Here is an 18,253-nt window from a genome sequence, read left to right as displayed (position 1 = left end):
TGCTTCTCTGATGCTTACGAGCTCAGCCATTGTTCACTGGGCCTCATTTGATGTAAAATGTCTCCTAAAATGTATGTGAGACCTGTGCTTGCTTCACTTCATTTCCAATGTCTCTTTTCATTAAGAATTCACATGGGTGACACAGGAACAACAAAAGAGAACAGAAAAGCTCAAATACTAAATGAATATTAATGAATACATTAGCATGTATGGAGACATGGTAAACATCACAATCATGAACAGCTATCACACAGGAGGATATGTGACTTTAAAAAAAGTACCACAAGGGGGTGCATAGTGATACTGTGGAATATGAAATAAGGAGGGGCACACCTTACTAAAATAAGGAAGTGTCATGCTCTAATTTAAGGGTGGTCACCATCAATTACACAGCATCAATTGAGCTGGTATCTGAAGGTCACTTCATGTAGAAGACTGATGCTAGGAAGGTTCTAGGAAGACCCTCTGGGAAGATCTACAGCATATGAAAAGGTTTGGTGGCAGGAAAGAAAAGTCAAGGTGAGTAAGAACAGAGAGAACTAAGAGAGGTTATAGAAGTATTGAGGTCAAGAACACACAGGGCATTGTGGACCCAGGGAAATCAGTGGAGGTATTTTAATGGAAAGAGATATAATCAGGTTCTGATTTTCAGTGGTCACACTGCATAAGGAAGTTGGTTAGGGGGTTCCAGTGCAATCCGGGGGAATGGTGGTCCATTGCATGGTGTTAGGGGAGTAGTAAGAGACAAGCAAAGCTGGCTACATTAATACTTTACGAGAGCATGGACAATGTCCACGGCAACAGTTGCATTTTGGTTTGGTTTGCTGTTAGAACAATTGGTATGCTTACACAATGATTGTAATATACCAATGAAGACCACAAATAGGAACATGGATACAAGGTTTGGATGGCACTTGTGACATCTGGGGGTCCAGTTATGAATGTGGAAATAATTTAAATATAGGTCATAATTGAAATTTTCAATATGAATGAGAGTGCCTGGGTAGACAGTGTGACACAAAAAGAGAAAGTCTATGAGTAATCCTTCAAGATCTCCAGTGTTTAATGGTCAGCTAAAGGGTGATTAAGAGAAAGGGAGGGAGTTATGTGTGGGAAAGGATAGAGGGAAAAGGGGAGGGAGGAAGAAAAGTATAGAAGTAAAACCAAGAGCTGAACACTAAGATGGAGACTCCAAAGAATGCATTGTAACAAAGGAGTGAATAGTGAACGTGGCACCAATCTGCAGAGGTCTGGCTGATGGGGAGAAAGCAGAGTGAGGAGAAAAAGAGTCCGCTCTTGGGACTTTGAAGGTAAAAGAGTGGGAGGGAGAAAGGTGAGAGGATACTGAACTGGGCACAGTGTGGGGCAAGCTTGTTGAAGACCCTGAGGCAGAGCTAGCTGAGAAATGAGAGTGACATTAGCAAGAGCACCAAGCTTGAATGCACAGTTCCTGGGAGAAGGCTGAGGGAGGAATTGTATGACCCAAGGCCTAGCTAGGAAGATAAGGAGGATGGAATGAAGGAGGCCTGGCCTTTCCACTGCCGGCCCAAGGTCACATCCATATTTGCTAGTGAGAAATCCAAGGTGGGTTTCATTTTTAGTATCTTTTATTTTTTTTCTGTACTTGAAAGTACAGTGGATGCATAAGTGGTTTGTGGGTAAGACAAAAGCTACACTGTTCTTATTAGACAGGCAACAAATGACATGGAAGAGATGCCATGCAGATGGCCAACCCAGGCTTTGCCTCCCATACAACCCCTGGAATACCCACGTTCTTCTTCTTCTGGCCCATTATGGCAGTTCCCATTACCCAACCTGAATGTAAACCCAGAAAGCTCAGAAGCCAGGGCAGGCATTGCTTGCGACATCTTTAAACAAAGTGTGAAATTCCATTTACAGTAAAGTTCCTTATTGGAGAAGTTCTGGGATGGTATAGAAGACCAGCTGGGGGGACAAAGGCAACAGGAAAGAGTCCTAGTTTCTTTCCTGTTCCTGTGACAAATACCATGACCAAAGCAAGCTTTGGGAAGAAAGAATTTATTTGATTTACACTTCTAGGTTATAGCCCATCATTGAGGAGAGTCAGGACAGGAACTTAAGCAGGAGCATGAAGCAGAATCCACAGAGAAATGCCACTTGCCAGTTCAGTTGAAGGCTCATACTTGCTGACTAGTTCACAGCTCATACTTCACTAGCTTTCTTATACAGCCCATCTGCTTCTGAGTGGTGCTGACCACAATGGGCTGGACTCTCTTGTACCAGTTAAAAAATCAACCAGTCTCCCACAAACACGTTATAGGTCAATCTAATTTGATCAACACTTTAATTGAGACTCCCTTTGCAGGTGGCTCTAAGCTATGTCAAATTGACAGGTAAAGCTACTAAGGACAAGAGAGAAAGGAACCCATTTTGTGGAAACCCTGGCAATTAAGGTTGCAGTCTACTACGTCTGGATATCTCCTCTGAACTCTGCACAAAATGGAGTACTCTCTTTACCAGCAGGGCTTCCATTTTTCTGACCTTGTCTGGTGAGCCCAGCCCCCTATACCCTCTCCCTGGGCATGGTCGAGTAGTCCTTGGCAGACCTACAAGTTCAACTTCTCTTTCCTGGATAAGAACCCACCTAGCAAGTACCTGGGGTCCCGGAATGCTTCTTTGTGTCCATGAGGCACTCCCAGTACTTTAAACTCTAACCAATGATTTTACAGTCACCCTGAAACCTCCTCCCCACGCTCCAAGTTTCATATCTAGTCCTTGCTCACCCTGAATAAGCAAGCATATAAAGCCCAACCAGAATAAAGACACAAACTAAGATAGTTTAGGAGAGCTGTTTCCTTAAAATCCTCACCGAAAGCCTTTTCCTTACCAGCACTCACTCCCAGATGGACCAGGCTCCTGCAGATCCCAACCACTCCAGCCTCCACTTCATCCTTCCAGTCTGGGGTGTCGGGGCACCAGGCCGCCATAACGGAGAAAGCAGCACATCCGAACCACAGCTGGCTCCCGACATGCATACCACTAATTTTTTTTTCTCCAAATTTATACGCCTTGATTTCAGAGCCCCACAGGCTCTCTTTCTTTTGGTATCAGGATTTTAGGTGTGACACCATCATTCTCTTTGGCAATCCTGGAACTGACCCGAGTCTCATTAAGGTACAGAGTCAGCGATCCAAGGTCTTCATTAATCCATCTTTTTCCCTCCCATGGCTCTTGGGTTTCTTCTTTTCTCTTTTGAAATTTGCTTATTTTTATTTTATGCATACAAGGGATTTGCATGCATGCATGTCTAGGCACCATGTGTTTGCAGTGCCCATGAGGGCCAGAAGATAGATGATGGCTGTTAGTTGTCATGTTTATGCTGGGATTCAAACCTAGGTCCTTTGGAGGAACAGTCGGTCTTCTTAACTGATGAGCCACCTTGCCAATCCCTATTTTTTATTTGCTAATCAATCATCTTTAGGTACTGTGTATAACAAGTTTAATTTCTCCCTGGGCCTATCAAAAGATAAACTGATTTTTTAAAATTTTTTTTCTTTCCAAATGGACTATCCTAAAAGAATACAAATAATTTGAGATTCTTCAAATGGTTCTCATATTTACAACAAAGAGGAGTAAATGTTGGAAATTATTTTTAAAAAATGGAAAAAAGAAACCAAACAAGCCACAAACCAAAAGGCTTTTCATGAAGTCGTAGAGTAAAATTTTATCTTATGTTTGTTTATTGGATCATAGAGGAAGACAGATAAATAAACTCCCCTTCAAAGTCAGAAGTCTAACTTGTTATATACAATACACAGTGCAAAAGAATCACTCAGACTAAAGTGGGTGATACCAACCCCTCAGGAGCCTCACGCTACCTGTCTCTAGATATTCGGGACTCTCCCAGGACTGCAATCCCATACAGGTTCTCCTTCCTTTCAATAAGGATTCTGACCTCACGCTTGGCGCTCATTTTTCAACTAACTTTTGTAGAAAAAAGAAACAAAGTACATAGAGATGTCACTGGAGAGTCCTTGCATACAGAGAGTGCTCCAACACTTCAGAGACATTAGTGCAGGCTAGAAGATTCTTCTCCAGTTATCTTTCTTGTCCAGTGAGAGATTATCAATGCCATTTCCACATGTCTTCCCTGTGGACATAAAAATAAATATGACTGTCAGGTGCTCACCTGCCACCTTCGTCTGCCCTGCCCTGCTCTGCCCTGCTCTGGAAAATGTATGTGATCATATCTGAGCAACTGCAACATTTTGTAGGTCCACTCTCAGGACACAAGAACACTCAGTACTATGTGTGGAGGCTGCATCCTGAAAACAAAACAAGCAAATTAAAAACCCACTCTGGCTGGGCAGTGGTGGCACATGCCTTTAATCCCAGCACTTGGGAGGCAGAGGCAGGTGGATTTCTGAGTTCAAGGCCAGCCTGCTCTATAGAGTGAGTTCCAGGACAGCCAGGGCTACACAGAGAAACCCTGCCTTAAAAAAAAAAACAAAAAAAAACCCACTCTGCCTGTCAGAGTTGTCATGCCTGTAGTTTGATATAGCTGTGCTCAAAACCCATTGCATTTATAGTAATAATAGGTAGATTCTCTCTGATCCCAAATTTCAGTACTCAATAAACTGATTTGTCATTAAGAAAATGAAAATAAAGCCTTTCTTGGTGATTCTCAACCAAGCACATACTCCAACTTCTGTGTCCCTGCCCTGAAACACCTTTCCGAGAATGATCACTGTCACCTGCAGGGTTGGAGGGGCTGCTATCTGACAGACTAGGATGAGCCTGACCTTTGCCTGTTATCAGACATCCACATCAGCATCTCTGTACTCATGCATCCTCTCCAGAACCTGGGATACAAAACCAGAGTGTATACACAGGGACTTGACTGGAGCAACAACGAAGAAAGCGCACATTATTCTGTCCTGTTTTGTTTTTGTGGTTGGGTTCTTCTGTTTGGTTGACTTGATTTTGTTTTTATTTTTTGTTATTTTGCGACAGGGTTTTACTGTGTAACCCCAGCTGGCCTGGAACTCACTATAGAGACAATCTGACCTCAAACCGATACAGATATGCTGGCCTCTGCCTCTTGAGCATTAGGATTAAAGGTGTATGTCACCATGTCCAGCCCTGTTCTAGTCTTCTTTAAATTAATTTTATTATTTTTAACTTAAAATTTTCATTGTATATATTCAATGTATACAGCACCATGCTACATAAGAACTGCTGCACATAAGCAGGTAACATACATTGCGTGCATCCCTTCCATGCTTGCCTCCCCTTCACTTTGTCCTCCTCTCTCCCAGTTTGTTCCCATTGTTGCCCTAGATTGTTGCACTATGATTTTCATGTCCTCTGTACATACATGATTTTATATATCTGTATGCCCTCCTTTTCCATTTAGACATTTTTAGTCTTGTGTGCATGTGTGTTTAAGTTTTTACATGTCAATTATACATTACCTAGTGCCTGTCTATCAGCACCCGTAGGCAGGGCAGAACATTAATTTGCTGTGGATGATTGCTGAGCATTGTATTTAGGGAGGGGAAATGCTGCAGATATTTGAACACCTCTCAACAACATTGTCGCTGCTTTGACCACAGATCTCTGTCTAAGAAGTTCACTTCTGTTCTCCTACTGTGAAGGGGCCCATCTGTGGCAACACAGTGCGATCTTGCATAGTAGGCTGAACTGTGACATTGCAATGGTGCCTTGGGTATAGTGGGGTAACACATAGCAAACACATAATCCCAAAGTGAAGCTCTAAGAGAGTTGAGGTGCAGAAAGGCTTTGTAACAACCTGAAGGTCCGAACAATATAAATGTGCCCATCCTTAAATCTGGTCGTAGTGGCATAGTCATGAAACCCAAGCACTTAGAAATGGAGGTGGAAAATTCATGAGCTTCAGGCTAGCATGGGCTACATACAAAGTTCAAGGGTAGTCTGAACTATACTTATTGAGATAAGAGAGAGAAAACCTGTGTGTGTGTGTGTGTGTGCATGCACACACACACAGTAACTTCCAAAAACCAAACATTACTCCTCAAGCCAAACCAAACCAACAAAGAAAAGCACCAAATAAGAGATATTTTCTCTTGTCTTTTGCACTCAGTTTTATACTAAAGGTGCTAAGCAGAGCAATTAAAGAAGAGGAAGAAAAAAAAAGGTTATCTAGATTGAAAATTGAAGAAAAATTATTTATATTCATGGATAGCAAAATTATTTAATTAGAAGTTTGACAGTATCCACCAAAACCTAAGCTTAATGAAACTGTAGGGCAGTACACAAGTTGTACTCCTATTGCATTTAATACAAACATTAAACTGAAAAAATAATTCCATTTAAAATGGAATTTAAAAATCAGGCACAGTGGGCTGGCGAGATGGCTCAGCGGGTAAGAGCACCGACTGCTCTTCTGAAAGTCCTGAGTTCAAATCCCAGCAACCACATGGTGGCTCACAACCATCCATAATGAGATCTGACACCCTCTTCTTGTGTGTCTGAAGACAGCTAGTGTACTTATTTATAATAATAAATAAATCTTTTTAAAAAATCAGGCACAGTAATGTACATTTATAATGTCAGGGCTTAAGAGGCTAAGGCACAAGGATCTCATAGTCCAGGCAAGTATGCCTAGACTCCACAGTGAGCTTGAGGCCCTCGCACCACCATACACTGGATCAAGTTCTTACAAAGGAACTCTTGGGTAACACACTCTGACGAAAGTAGATATAAAAGTGCACTAACATCAACAGCAGAAAGGACCGGTCAATGAGCAGTGGCTCTTGTGTACAATTGGCTTATCAGCAGCTTCGTCTCCCCTCCAAGCAAGCAGCCAAGAGCAGCAACAAAACCTCTTTGATTCCATATTTCTTTCCACGAACAATTGTCTATTCTGACTGTTTCTATTTCCTTACGTCATATTCTCTCCTCCCTTGCTTGCTTCTTCCTTCCTTTTTCTACTGATAAAACAACAAACTACTGATACAAACAACAGAAAACAAATACTTGGCTCAAAGGTTTGCAATCTCAAGGACCTGAGTTGGATTCCCTGAATCCATGTCCACTATTGGGACACATGCTAGTAACCTGAACACTTAGGGAAGCAGAGACAGGAAGATCAGTGGGCCTGAACGGCCAGCCAGTAGACTCTATTGTGCTGAAGGCCAATAAGAGATCTTGTCTCAAAAGAGCTGGGCAGCATGAGGGTGACATCTGAGGCTGTCTTTGGCTTCCATATACACAGCCATCTGTATGCACAGGAGCCCAGACACACATGTGCACTCACTTCCCCCATGCATAAAAAAAAAAAATAAAAAGCAGGCTCACAGTCTTTTTGTCTCTCCTGTGAGACACTGATAGATGATGGCAGTTACCCCAATGGCTTCTTGATTCAATGGAGCTTAAAAACAGGGCTATTTCACAACTGACAATTCTAATCCATGAGTCATTTCTTCTGTCTACTCGCTGTTCATAGTTTAAATGAAAAGCAAAGTGCCAGATTCTCTCACCTTAGCAGACCTCTTCTCTTCGTCATTCACTTGAAAGCTATTTTCGCTTGGATCATCTTTTATGATAGCTCTTGCCTATCCCAGTGGTGAGTTTTAGATCCCATGAGGTTTAAGTCCTAGAGAGCACTTTAGGGAGATACTAGGGCCTTCACCTCAACACCTCACCTTTCCTTGACCTTATTCCATGTTCCTGAAGAGTAATTCCTCATCTCTCTTGCATTGCTCTTCACTGTTCATTGTTCAAGCTCAGTTTCTCAAATTTATATAGCAACTCTGATGTCTCCCCAGAATTCCAGAGCAGGCTACCACTGGGAGGTGGCACCAGCATTACTGTTTCAGGTTTAGCATGCTCCCCCTCCTCTAGCCTGTGGCTCTGATTGCTCTCTATCTCAACAGCTCATCTTCTGGCTGCTCTACTCCCTCCCCTACATCTTCAGTTTCAACACTTGTCCTTAATCTGATAATGTCTCACCTTCACAGCCGTGTGGTTTTTGTTTCTTTAGCCCAGTCCTGAATTTCTCCTTTGGCAAAAAAAAGGTAGAAAGCCAGGCATGTCACATTAATGCCTGACATCAAGAAGAAGATTTTATGCCAAGCGTGTTCCGGATCCTGAGGGATTAAAATACAGAGTATGAGTGGCTGATCTTGATCTTCTGTCTTATAACACTTAAAAGATAGCATTGAAATAATATGTAGAGTCAACACAGGTCACTCAAGCATTCAAAACCGTATAAATAACCAAGAAATTAATCATTTCACTCGACACAAGTAATTGCTTTTGTCTTTCTATAAATACAATTCTTTTTTTTAACCAGCTATCAATATAATCTCTCTCTCTCTCTCTCTCTCTCCTTTGGTTTTTTCGAGATAGGGTTTCTCTGTATAGCCCTGGCTGTCCTGGGACTCACTCTGTAGACCAGGTTGAGAATGTTGTTCAGATAAGTGTGTATAGACAGGAATGTAGAGAGAAAGTGTTTTTAAATACAGTTGCCAGATTTAAATAATTTCTATGCTCTACAATTACTTTTTTATCCAATCTATGTGCAGTAATTATTATTTTGCTACAGTGCCTCTCATATTATTTCATATTTACCATGGCAATATTTTAATACAATTAAGGGAAAGCATTCCAAGTTTTCTTCTTCAATGCATTTCTGGTGATGGATGTGGTGGCACATGCCTGAGATCTCAACATTGATGAGGCAGAGGAAGGCAGAGAGATACAATTAAGAGGCCTGCATAGGATACATACTGAGTTCCAGGTTAGCCAGGCTGACATGGTGAGGTTCTGTCCCAAACAAAAACCAAAAACCAAACCAAAATGAAAACCCCAAGCTCCCTAGTTATTCTTAGCCCTCTGTGAACACACACATGCCAATTGTATAAAAACACTATATCCACAAAAAAATAGTTTAAAGTTTTGATTGGGATTCTATTGAACCAGTAGTTCTTATAACATAATTAGAAGGCATTTTACAATTTCTAGTCTTTTAACATAATAAAATAATAAATGGTGTATATTGCCATTTATTAATTTTTTAAATTTTTCTGTAAAAACTATCCCCTGGTTTTCTCCATAGATAAGTAAATAATTAAATATATTCTTAAATATATTTAATATAATTTTTATTTTAGGGCTATAAATAATATACTAAAATTATTTTGTGTTATTTATTCAGATATTTAGAAAATAATCCATACAGACCCTTGATCTATGCTATTTACATATTTATATTGTATCAGAAACCAGGTCACCTCCACCTAGATGTATTTTCGTTTGCTTCCTTGGGGCTCACTGGGAGGTCTCAGCACCCCTGAAGAACCTCAAATTTGGGTTGCTTTTTTCTGCCACCCAAATGACCAAAGGCAGACTTCAAGAATTGGCTATTTTTTTCGAGTCACCCTTTCCTTCAGATGCGGTCCTTGGAAAATCTCCAGCTAAAATGTTTGGTTTACTGGGGTCTCCATACTTTACACTCCCAAATTCAGAAGTCCTTTTTCCAATAGGAAAAAAAGAAGGCTGCCATTTTGGCACAATTCCTTGAGTTCCTGCTTCTTGCAGACATTGTCTGCTATTATCTCTGCATCATCTTTAGCTTGCTCAATTTTCAAGGAAAACTCACTCCCCTTCCAGTTTCCAGCCTTAACAACTGTTTACCTTAAGGAAATTAACCCAAACTAACCATTCTTCCATTGATAGGAGCAGAGTCCTTATAGGCTCCTTTTGTTTACATTGCATCTGATATTTATATTTTTAATTTGTTTTATTGTTGACCGCAAGGAGTAAATGAGATTCTCTGACACCTGCCATGCTTCTGACATCCTCTGTCTCTCCTTTCACTTCTTTAAATACCTGCATCGCTTCCAGTATCTTTGAGGCTCTAAGTCTGTGTTTGTTTGTTGTTTGTTTCACATTTCAAGTGTTTTGTAATTTTTTTTCAATTTTGTGCCATATGTCCTGAAACCCCATGAAGCATGAATTTAGGATGTTTCTCTAGAAAAACTTAATTTGTTTTAACCAGAAAGCTAAGGTCTTGTAAAACAATTCTTGGCATGTGACATTTAGAAGAAATAGGGTTTGATGGGGCTGGAAGATGGGTTAGGGGTGAAAAGCTCTAGATGCTGTTCCAAAGGACTGAGGTTCACATTTTCTAGCACCCACTTGGTGTCTCACAATGGATTGTAACTACAGTTGCAGAAGATACTATGTTCTCTTTCAGACTCTGTGGCCGCCAGGAATACATGTTGTACACAGGCTTATATAAGGAAAAATCACCATATACATAAAATAAAAAAAAAAATATTTAGGGGAGGAACAGGATTTGAGTGTGGACCTCAAACTCTTGTTGGGTTATTGTTTCATGTGCTTAGGGCACATTTTACTCAATTTTTCTCTTCCCTCACACTTAGGCAAAGGCAGGATTCCTTCCTGGGCAGAGACAACTTTGCAAACTTCTGAAATTTTATTTCCTCACACCTTTGAGAAGTTAGCAGAAAAGTTTTCTCAGCTGACAATAATTAGGAACTGAACGGACTTGGTAGAAGAATGGGGTATAGCTGGCTCTATGCTCAGTAAGATTCTGAGCCTGGTTGCCTTGAATTTCCCTTCTCTATGAGGCCACCACTCCTATTGGTGTATGTACAGTTCTGTCAGTGTCTTCTGCCTTTGTGACATCATAAGTATGAGAATCAGGATCTTGGCGGCTCTTCTATGAGCAGTGTGGCCAACCATGTGTGCTATCTCACCTTGGCCCATGCCAAGGAATTCCCACCACAATTTCTCCACTTGGGAGCTTTCCCTTATAAACTTATGAGCTAGCTCAATTGGGGCATTGGGGTAGAGGAGGAGCCTTTTGTATTCTAAACTATAAAGGGTTCTTTTGTCCTCCATGTTGTAGAAAGGATCCTGCACATGCACGCTATCACACAGTGCTAGTGACTGGCTGTTCTGAATTAATGCTCTAGCCCAGGTAAAGGAGGAGGACATGGTTGATATTGGCAGACACTATTTAGACTCAGCATTTCAAGAAATGCTTGGTCTCAGGCTCCTAGAGAATAAGGGGAAAGTGCAAGACGCAACGCCCCTAGAGACCCAGACATCACAAGTCTCAGAAATGTCACTGATCACCTGACCAACAGGGCAAGACTGACCTCCAGAATGATTGACTGCCTCCTTGTAAAAGCAGCTGGTTGCAGTTTTTCTGAGGACATTGACCCACTGCCTTCTCAAATCACTGAATCCCACACTGTGAGTAAAGTGCCGCTTAAAGATGCAATTCCTGCCTCCGCTCACAGCTTCTGTGGTGTCAGGGAGCATGACCTCCCGTATTGCGGGTGCAGAATGAGGCGCAGTCATTTTTCACTACACACTTAAGCTAGTATGCCCATCCTAGCTCTGTGGTTTATGGATAATTATTTGTCCACTTATCCACAGCAGCCAGTGGTCCTATGGTCATTCACCTCTCTAGAATCAATTTTTCTGAATCTCTAAAATGTTCTCTTGTATTTTTTCAAGACAAGGCATGTATTTTAAGAGTGTTATTATTTGTGTGTATATGTGTTGCAGGACATGTGTGTGTGTGTGTGTGTGTGTGTGTGTGTGTGTGTGTGTGTGGACATGCATGTGCCACGATATGGATATGGAGGTCAGAGGAAATGTTTGTGGAGTCGGTTCTCTCTTTCCACCTTTAAGTGGATTCTGGGATTCGAACAAGATTGTCCAATAAGCACTGTCCCCACTGAGCCATCTTACCAGCCAGAAACATGTATTTTAAGTAACTTTAAATTGGTGGAATATTTCAATTGTGACCATCATGAAGAGTTGAAGTAATTCTGTAACAATTGCAGATGCGAGCCTGCCTTGGTAAACATGTCAGTGTCCCTCAACCTTTAGCTCTGTGTTGTCCCGATTTTAGTCTCTTTTCTGATAAAGCTTGTTGCTTCCATTACCCTCACTCATAGTCAAAATCCTGTTTTAGTAGCTAAACATTCCCCATTAAAACCAGAGACCCATTTTCATAATAAAGAGTTCCCAACATTAACAACTAACCGACAAAGAGAAAGAATAGATTGTGGAGTCAGAGGACCCTCTGAGTTCATCGAAGTTTTCTTCAAATGCTACAGAAGCTCATCTGTAGTTGGCATGCCCTCCCTTTTGTGGTGTATGTGTGTGGGCGGGGAGAGGAGAGAGAGAAGGAGGGAGAGAGACTTTCTTCCCAAAGTCAATAGTGAAAACAATAAGTATGCACATCTGCACGCTACCTACCTGGTTAAGGATTAACCCAGCAAGAGTTGAAGAAATTAGGCCCCCAAACATTCCAATTAAGGCTGTGACTGCCTTAAGAAATCCATAATATCTGTACAGAAAGGAAAGAGAACACAGATGGAAAGTGGTCTGAGTGCTTCAGGAAAAGCCACCCAAACCAGCAAGGCTGGGGGAGAAATGGCGGAACACCCATCCCCATTGCTTATATTCATAAGCATGGTAACACCATTCTCATTGTTCCACAGCATCGGAAAGGTTGACCTTAGCAGTAAAGAATCTATGATATTATGGAAATGGGAGCACACTTAGAGTAAAATGGCAGTGTTTGAGACTTGTAGGTACAGCCGAAGACATTCAGAAAGGCGAGATGGGCTACTTGTAGGAACTGGGTAGAGACTGATTGAAGGACTGTGTTCACTTGGTCTCATCACATAGACCCTGAGCCACCAACCCCAAGGATAGCTGCCAGTCCCTGGGTGGGGAAATGATAATGCTCATTGAATGTGTATAAGCAGCTGTGATTGGCCAATCCTGGGTGTTCATAGCAACCTTAGATGGAAATGAGCAAATAAACAAGAAAGTCATAGTTTGTCATAGACCAAGGAGAGGGCAAGTCCACCAGCCATGGAGGGTGAGTTGCTGCTTAGTCAAGAGGAGTTTGGTTCAGGCCTTGGAGCTTTGACCCTTTAGTCCAGTGTTAGAGGTTCTGTGTTAGAAGGTCTTTCCTCTCATGAGCAGGAGAATCTTCAGACTCTCTTATTTCCTTTGGTCCACTCTGTATCTTCTTTGCCTTTACATGTTTAGAGCTTTTCTTTTACCTTATCAGCCTCTGCTTAGGAACACTGTAAGGTCACAGATTGGCATTTTGAGCTGAGTCATGGGAGAGGTGGACAGTGTCCTATGTGTCCAGTCACTGTCCTATTGTGAAGAATACTTAAGCTCCTGAGCAGCCACCAAGATTGGTGGTGGCAGGAACCATTGGCTGGCCTCAGTTTCTGTAGTTCACCTGTTTGCTGTAGCACGAAAACCCATGGAGAGAATTGAAGCCAGTTATGACTTTTCGGAGCTCTTGTTACTTCTGTCTTTATGAGCTCATAAAAGTACTAGTTCACATACACACACACACACACAGAGTCATTTTCTACCATCATAAAGGTTATGCTTTTTCTTTTAATCTTAAGATAAATGGAAACACTTGCATGGGCCCCTAAAAGTATTTAGGATCCTCTTGAGTCAAGTCTTTTAAGAAACTGATGTGAACCTGTTCAGGTCCATCCATATTTCCAGTATCCTGTGCAGCTGCAGAATTAAATATGGGCTGGCTTTTGGAGATGAATAGAGATGGTGAGAACTTCTTACAGCTATTGCTTGCTTTGGACTGTCTTCTTTTCCTTTCAATGGCAGACATACGCCACTGTAGCCAGAGAATGTGTTCTGGGTGAGTACAGTCGTGCTGAGTTAACTGCAGTCTGCTTTATGACCCTTCAGTCAAGTCTTTCAGACCATTCATAATTACACAGACTTAGTTCTTATAAAGCATTGTCTTATTATGTCCATTGGGAGAGATATGTTCATTTGTTCTTCTAATCATCAATATCATTTCCAAATACGTCTTATTGTGGATAATTTGTTGAGACCCCAAAAGTCCCTTAAACTTGCAACTGTGTCTAATTATTTAAGTGTAGGTCAGTAGAACCTCTTAATTCTTTGAACTCCCCCAAGTCATGATGAATGTAAATAAAAATGTATGGGCTGGCAAGTTGGCTCAGTGGGTAAGGGCAGTTGCTGTGCAAGTTTGGCAGCCTGGGTTCAACCCCTAAGGTGGGTACCTGACTTTACAAAGTTGTGCTCTGACCACCACATACACACAACCACTCATACACACATTCATATCAATAATAAATAAATGCAATTTATGAGTGAACAAAAGTAGAAGTCTGATACACTTATCTTTCCAATTCTGAAGTATGTTTTAAAATTTCTAGCGATGCTTCTTGGACTAAACCTTGTTCATCTGGTCTTATGACAGTATTGCCAGGCTTCTTCTCATCCCACTGACCTTTGAATCTGTTCATTTAATGCATGTCTCTTCTTGGCAGCAAAGCCGTATTTCCTTGTAGATTTAATTTAAGCAGTGTAGGAAATAAGGACGTTGGGCACATGTCATTGTCCCAGCAACTTCCTCTGAAATTCCTTATGCACCCACAAGATGGAGCACCTCCCTGACATGGGCTGGGCAGGTGTGAGCTTTATCCTGCGTCTCAGTCTCCTACTAACAGTGGGGGTTTGATACCAGAAAGCATGAGAATCTTTAAATTGCTTTAATGTAAGATAGATTTTTTTTTTTGTACAATGCTCAGCTGTAACTTGCTTATTCTTCAGCTGGAACAGCTCATGGTTTAAAGTATTTTGTAAGAAATAAAAAGAAAGAAAGAAAGAAAGGAAGAAAGAAAGAAAGAAGGAAAGAAAGAAAAGAAGGAAGGTAGGAAGAACATTGTAGTGTTTTCTTTTGTTTATTTTCTTTGTTTTGGGGGAGATTGTTTATATGTTTCTTTTTCTGTTTTTCGTTTTTGTTTTTGTTTTTTAGTTTTTAATGATTTAATAGTTGAGTGTAAAATGATTGAATAAAATCTGAACAAAATTAAGATGTCTGAACCATAATCCATGCCACTGTGGCTGGGAAGGAGAATTCAAAGGCATGCAATCCATTTACTGATTTAAAACGTTAAAATAACTGAAATTGCTTCTACAGCTGCCGTAGGAGATGTCATTGCTTCCTTACCACACCACAGATCATCCTAAGAGTCCGCTGGTAACATCATCTGCCCTCTTATCACCCTCAAAGGCTCGGCGGCCCTCTTATCACCCCCAAAGGCTTGGCGGCACTACATTCCCAGGCTTTCCCTGTCTCACTCAGTCTTGTTCTCTCAATGCTTTCATGAAACCACATTTGCGTGACTCTTCTTCCTCTCCAAATTTTCTTTGCTGTAACAAGGAATTTAAGTCCATTGGAGTGATGCAGCTTAAGGCAAATTAGATGTCACTCAAGTGGTCACCTGCTGAGATATCTTACATGCCGCTTGATGCTTCCAGACAGCACCACTGAGGCCAGGGCTGAGTATAGCTAGGCAGCTCTGCAGAAAAACCTACCTAGGTATGGAACCTCACTGTCTTCATCCTTTGTTTTCTCACTCGTAGAATGTGGATAAGATTATTATATTCATACCGGAGCATGGTAGGCACAAAAGGTATAACTAACAGGATAATTATGATTTTACACATATACTTATTTGTGAATATAGCCTTAAGTTTTAATTGATATTGACATTTTACACTTGGTCTTAGCCGACAGGCTGTGAAGCGATTGATGTTGCACTTTCCTTATCAAATAATTTTTGTGCCCTTATAGTTCTATACAATTAGAATACCTGGTGGCATTTTTAAGGGTAATTCTTGAAACTAAATGAATGAATGAACTGGATACAGTTTTTGCACTTTATGTGAACCTGGTGGGCCAGTTTCTTTTCAAATTTGTGGTAAGTGGGGCTTTGTTTTGTTTTACTTTACTAGAGGCTACTGCTTTGGATAATCCTGTTAACATTTTGTCTGCATTCTCCAAGGAGTGTTAGTCCCATGGTTCCATGTGCTATATGTAAGCTGCTGTGAATTATAGAGCTGTCTCTGATAGTCACAGAAATCTCTCAAAGGACATTGCTAATAAACAGCAGTTTTCACACTCAGCAAGTATGAACTAAAATCTTAGATAGTATCCTGCTGTGGTTCACATGCCTGTGTGATGCTTGATTGCTAGTTGCCAGTGACTTGGCTGCGAAGGGCTTGGTTGCTAGGTTGATACTACCAGAGGTAGTGGAAGTGTATGACCTAAGGAACAGTCTTTAGGTCACTGGGGAATATTCCCTCAAAGGAGATGCAGCCCTTCTATGTACCAGATGGAAGATTAGCAGTTTTGCTGCATGTACATTCCTGCCACAAAGTGCTGTCCCCCCACAGAGCTAAGGCAATGGAGCTCATCCATAAAGGACTAAAGTCCCCAAATTGTGACTAAAAATTAACCCTTTCTCATCATAAACAAGCTTACTTCAAGTACTTGGGATAGTGGCAGAGAGCTGACTAACACAAATTCCACACCAGCGGCCACAACCTAAAAGTTAAGTAGGTGAACGTAAATCTCCTTGGTAGTAAAATAAGTAAGGTCATAAAATCTCGTAAGGTCATTATGAGAATAGCATCTGAACATGCATTTAACAGCAGAAATGATGACGTACACAGTCCCAATGACATTCATTATATGCGAAAGCACTACCATATACATTTTACCTACACTAACTTATTCTATATATATAGACCAGGTGGTCTTAATCTTGAAATACTTCTGCTGCTGCTGCTGCTTCCTGAGTGCTGGGATTATAAATATGTGCCAAACATATGGCTCCTCCATGCTTTCAACAACCATGAGATAAAGATTCTCTTTTGGCCCCTGTTTATAGATGAGGGGACCAACCATGTAGATCAATAATCCAATAATCTGACTCTGAAATAAGTACCCACTGTCTCTGGGCTACTCTGTATAGATCTGTGACAGGTGCACAGTCTATGATTATTGTTATTTATATTCAATGACACAGATATTTCCTTAGAGATGTTATTCTTCTGCCTGTGAACTTTATAATATTTGAAATTCTGAAGTGCCCCTGAGATCAGGATTCAAGGACGAAAGAGATTTTTTTTTTCTTTTTCTGTTTTGGGCATTTTGAGACCTTATGTAGGCTGAGCTGGCCTGAAATTTGCTCAATACTTGAGACTGACTTTGGATTCTGCACATCCTGCCCTCACCTCCAGAACTGGAATTAGAACATGTACCACCCTACCAGAGAGAACACTATTTTAAAATCATTACTTAATAACAAATTAAGAAAAATTGCAATAATCTTCTTTAAAAGTACTAGAAATGAAGTAGTAAGGAAGAAATTTAACCAATGAATGAGCTGTACTTTAAATCTATGGGACATTGATGGAACAAACACATGCAGAGGAGAAACACATCCCATGTTCATGGGTCAGAAGAATTAAAATTAGTAAAATGTCTGTTTCTCAAAGTTGATCTAAATTCTATTCATGCCCTGTAAATATGCAAACAACACTTTTCACAGAGTTAAAAAGTAATTGTTAAAATAGATGTCCTCACAAAGGTAGGCAAAGCCGAACCAAGGACAAAGAATAAAGCAGGAGGGCTGCACTACCTATCTCCAAAACATACCTCGAAGGCATGGCAGTCAAAGGGACCTGGTACTGACATCAAAGCAGACACGTTGACCAAGGATGCAAAATAGAATTAGGAAATAAAAGTAAGTATTTATGCAGGATTTGTTTTTAATAAAATTGCCAAGAACAGAAAATTAAAAAAGGAACAATAAATAGTATTGGAACCTGTTAGAACAATGTATATCTACTTACAGAAGAAAACAGAATTGTGCCCTTCTTTTTGATATAATATACAGTGCATTGGCTCAAAAGTAATTGGAGACTTGAAACTGTAAAACTATGAGAAAGAAGCACTACAGGACCTGCATATGTTGGTGCATGCCTTTAATGGGAGGACTTGGGAGGCAGAGACAGGAAGATCTCTGAGTTCCAGGATTGCCAGAACTACACAGAGAAATTATGTCTATAAAATTCTTTTAAGAGTTGAAGAAATAGAAGGAGAAGGAGAAGAAGGAGAAGGAGAAGAAGAAGAGGAAGAAGAAGAAGAAGAAGAGGAGGAGGAGGAGGAGGAAGAGGAGGAAGAGGAGGAGGAGGAAGAGGAAGAGGAAGAGGAGGAGGAGGAAGAGGAGGAGAGGAGGAGGAGGAAGAAGAGGAAGAGGAGGAGGAAGAGGAGGAAGAAGAGGAAGAGGAGGAGGAGGAAGAAGAGGAAGAGGAGGAGGAAGAGGAGGAAGAAGAGGAAGAGGAGGAGGAAGAGGAGGAGGAA

The 18,253-nt window shown here is 41.0% G+C and overlaps 1 protein-coding gene across 2 annotated transcripts in view; it reads right to left on the bottom strand.

The window, feature by feature from the left end:
• Window positions 1-3,676: 3,676 nt before the first annotated feature.
• Slc17a1 (solute carrier family 17 member 1) overlaps window positions 3,677-18,253 on the bottom strand; it is a 29,598-nt gene continuing 15,021 nt past the window's right edge. For both annotated transcript variants that reach the window (XM_031358297.1, XM_031358298.1), the window contains exons 11-13: window positions 12,268-12,358; window positions 7,975-8,111; window positions 3,677-4,129 (exon numbers count right to left, since the gene is read on the bottom strand). In XM_031358297.1, coding sequence (XP_031214157.1) covers window positions 7,977-8,111; window positions 12,268-12,358 — 226 coding nt within the window. In that variant the 3' untranslated portion in view covers window positions 3,677-4,129; window positions 7,975-7,976. The remainder of the gene's footprint in view (window positions 4,130-7,974; window positions 8,112-12,267; window positions 12,359-18,253) is intronic.

Source organism: Mastomys coucha, unplaced genomic scaffold (genome assembly GCF_008632895.1).
Source record: "Mastomys coucha isolate ucsf_1 unplaced genomic scaffold, UCSF_Mcou_1 pScaffold7, whole genome shotgun sequence".
Classification (NCBI taxonomy): Eukaryota; Metazoa; Chordata; class Mammalia; order Rodentia; family Muridae; genus Mastomys; species Mastomys coucha.
This window is presented reverse-complemented; position numbering and strand designations above follow the sequence as displayed.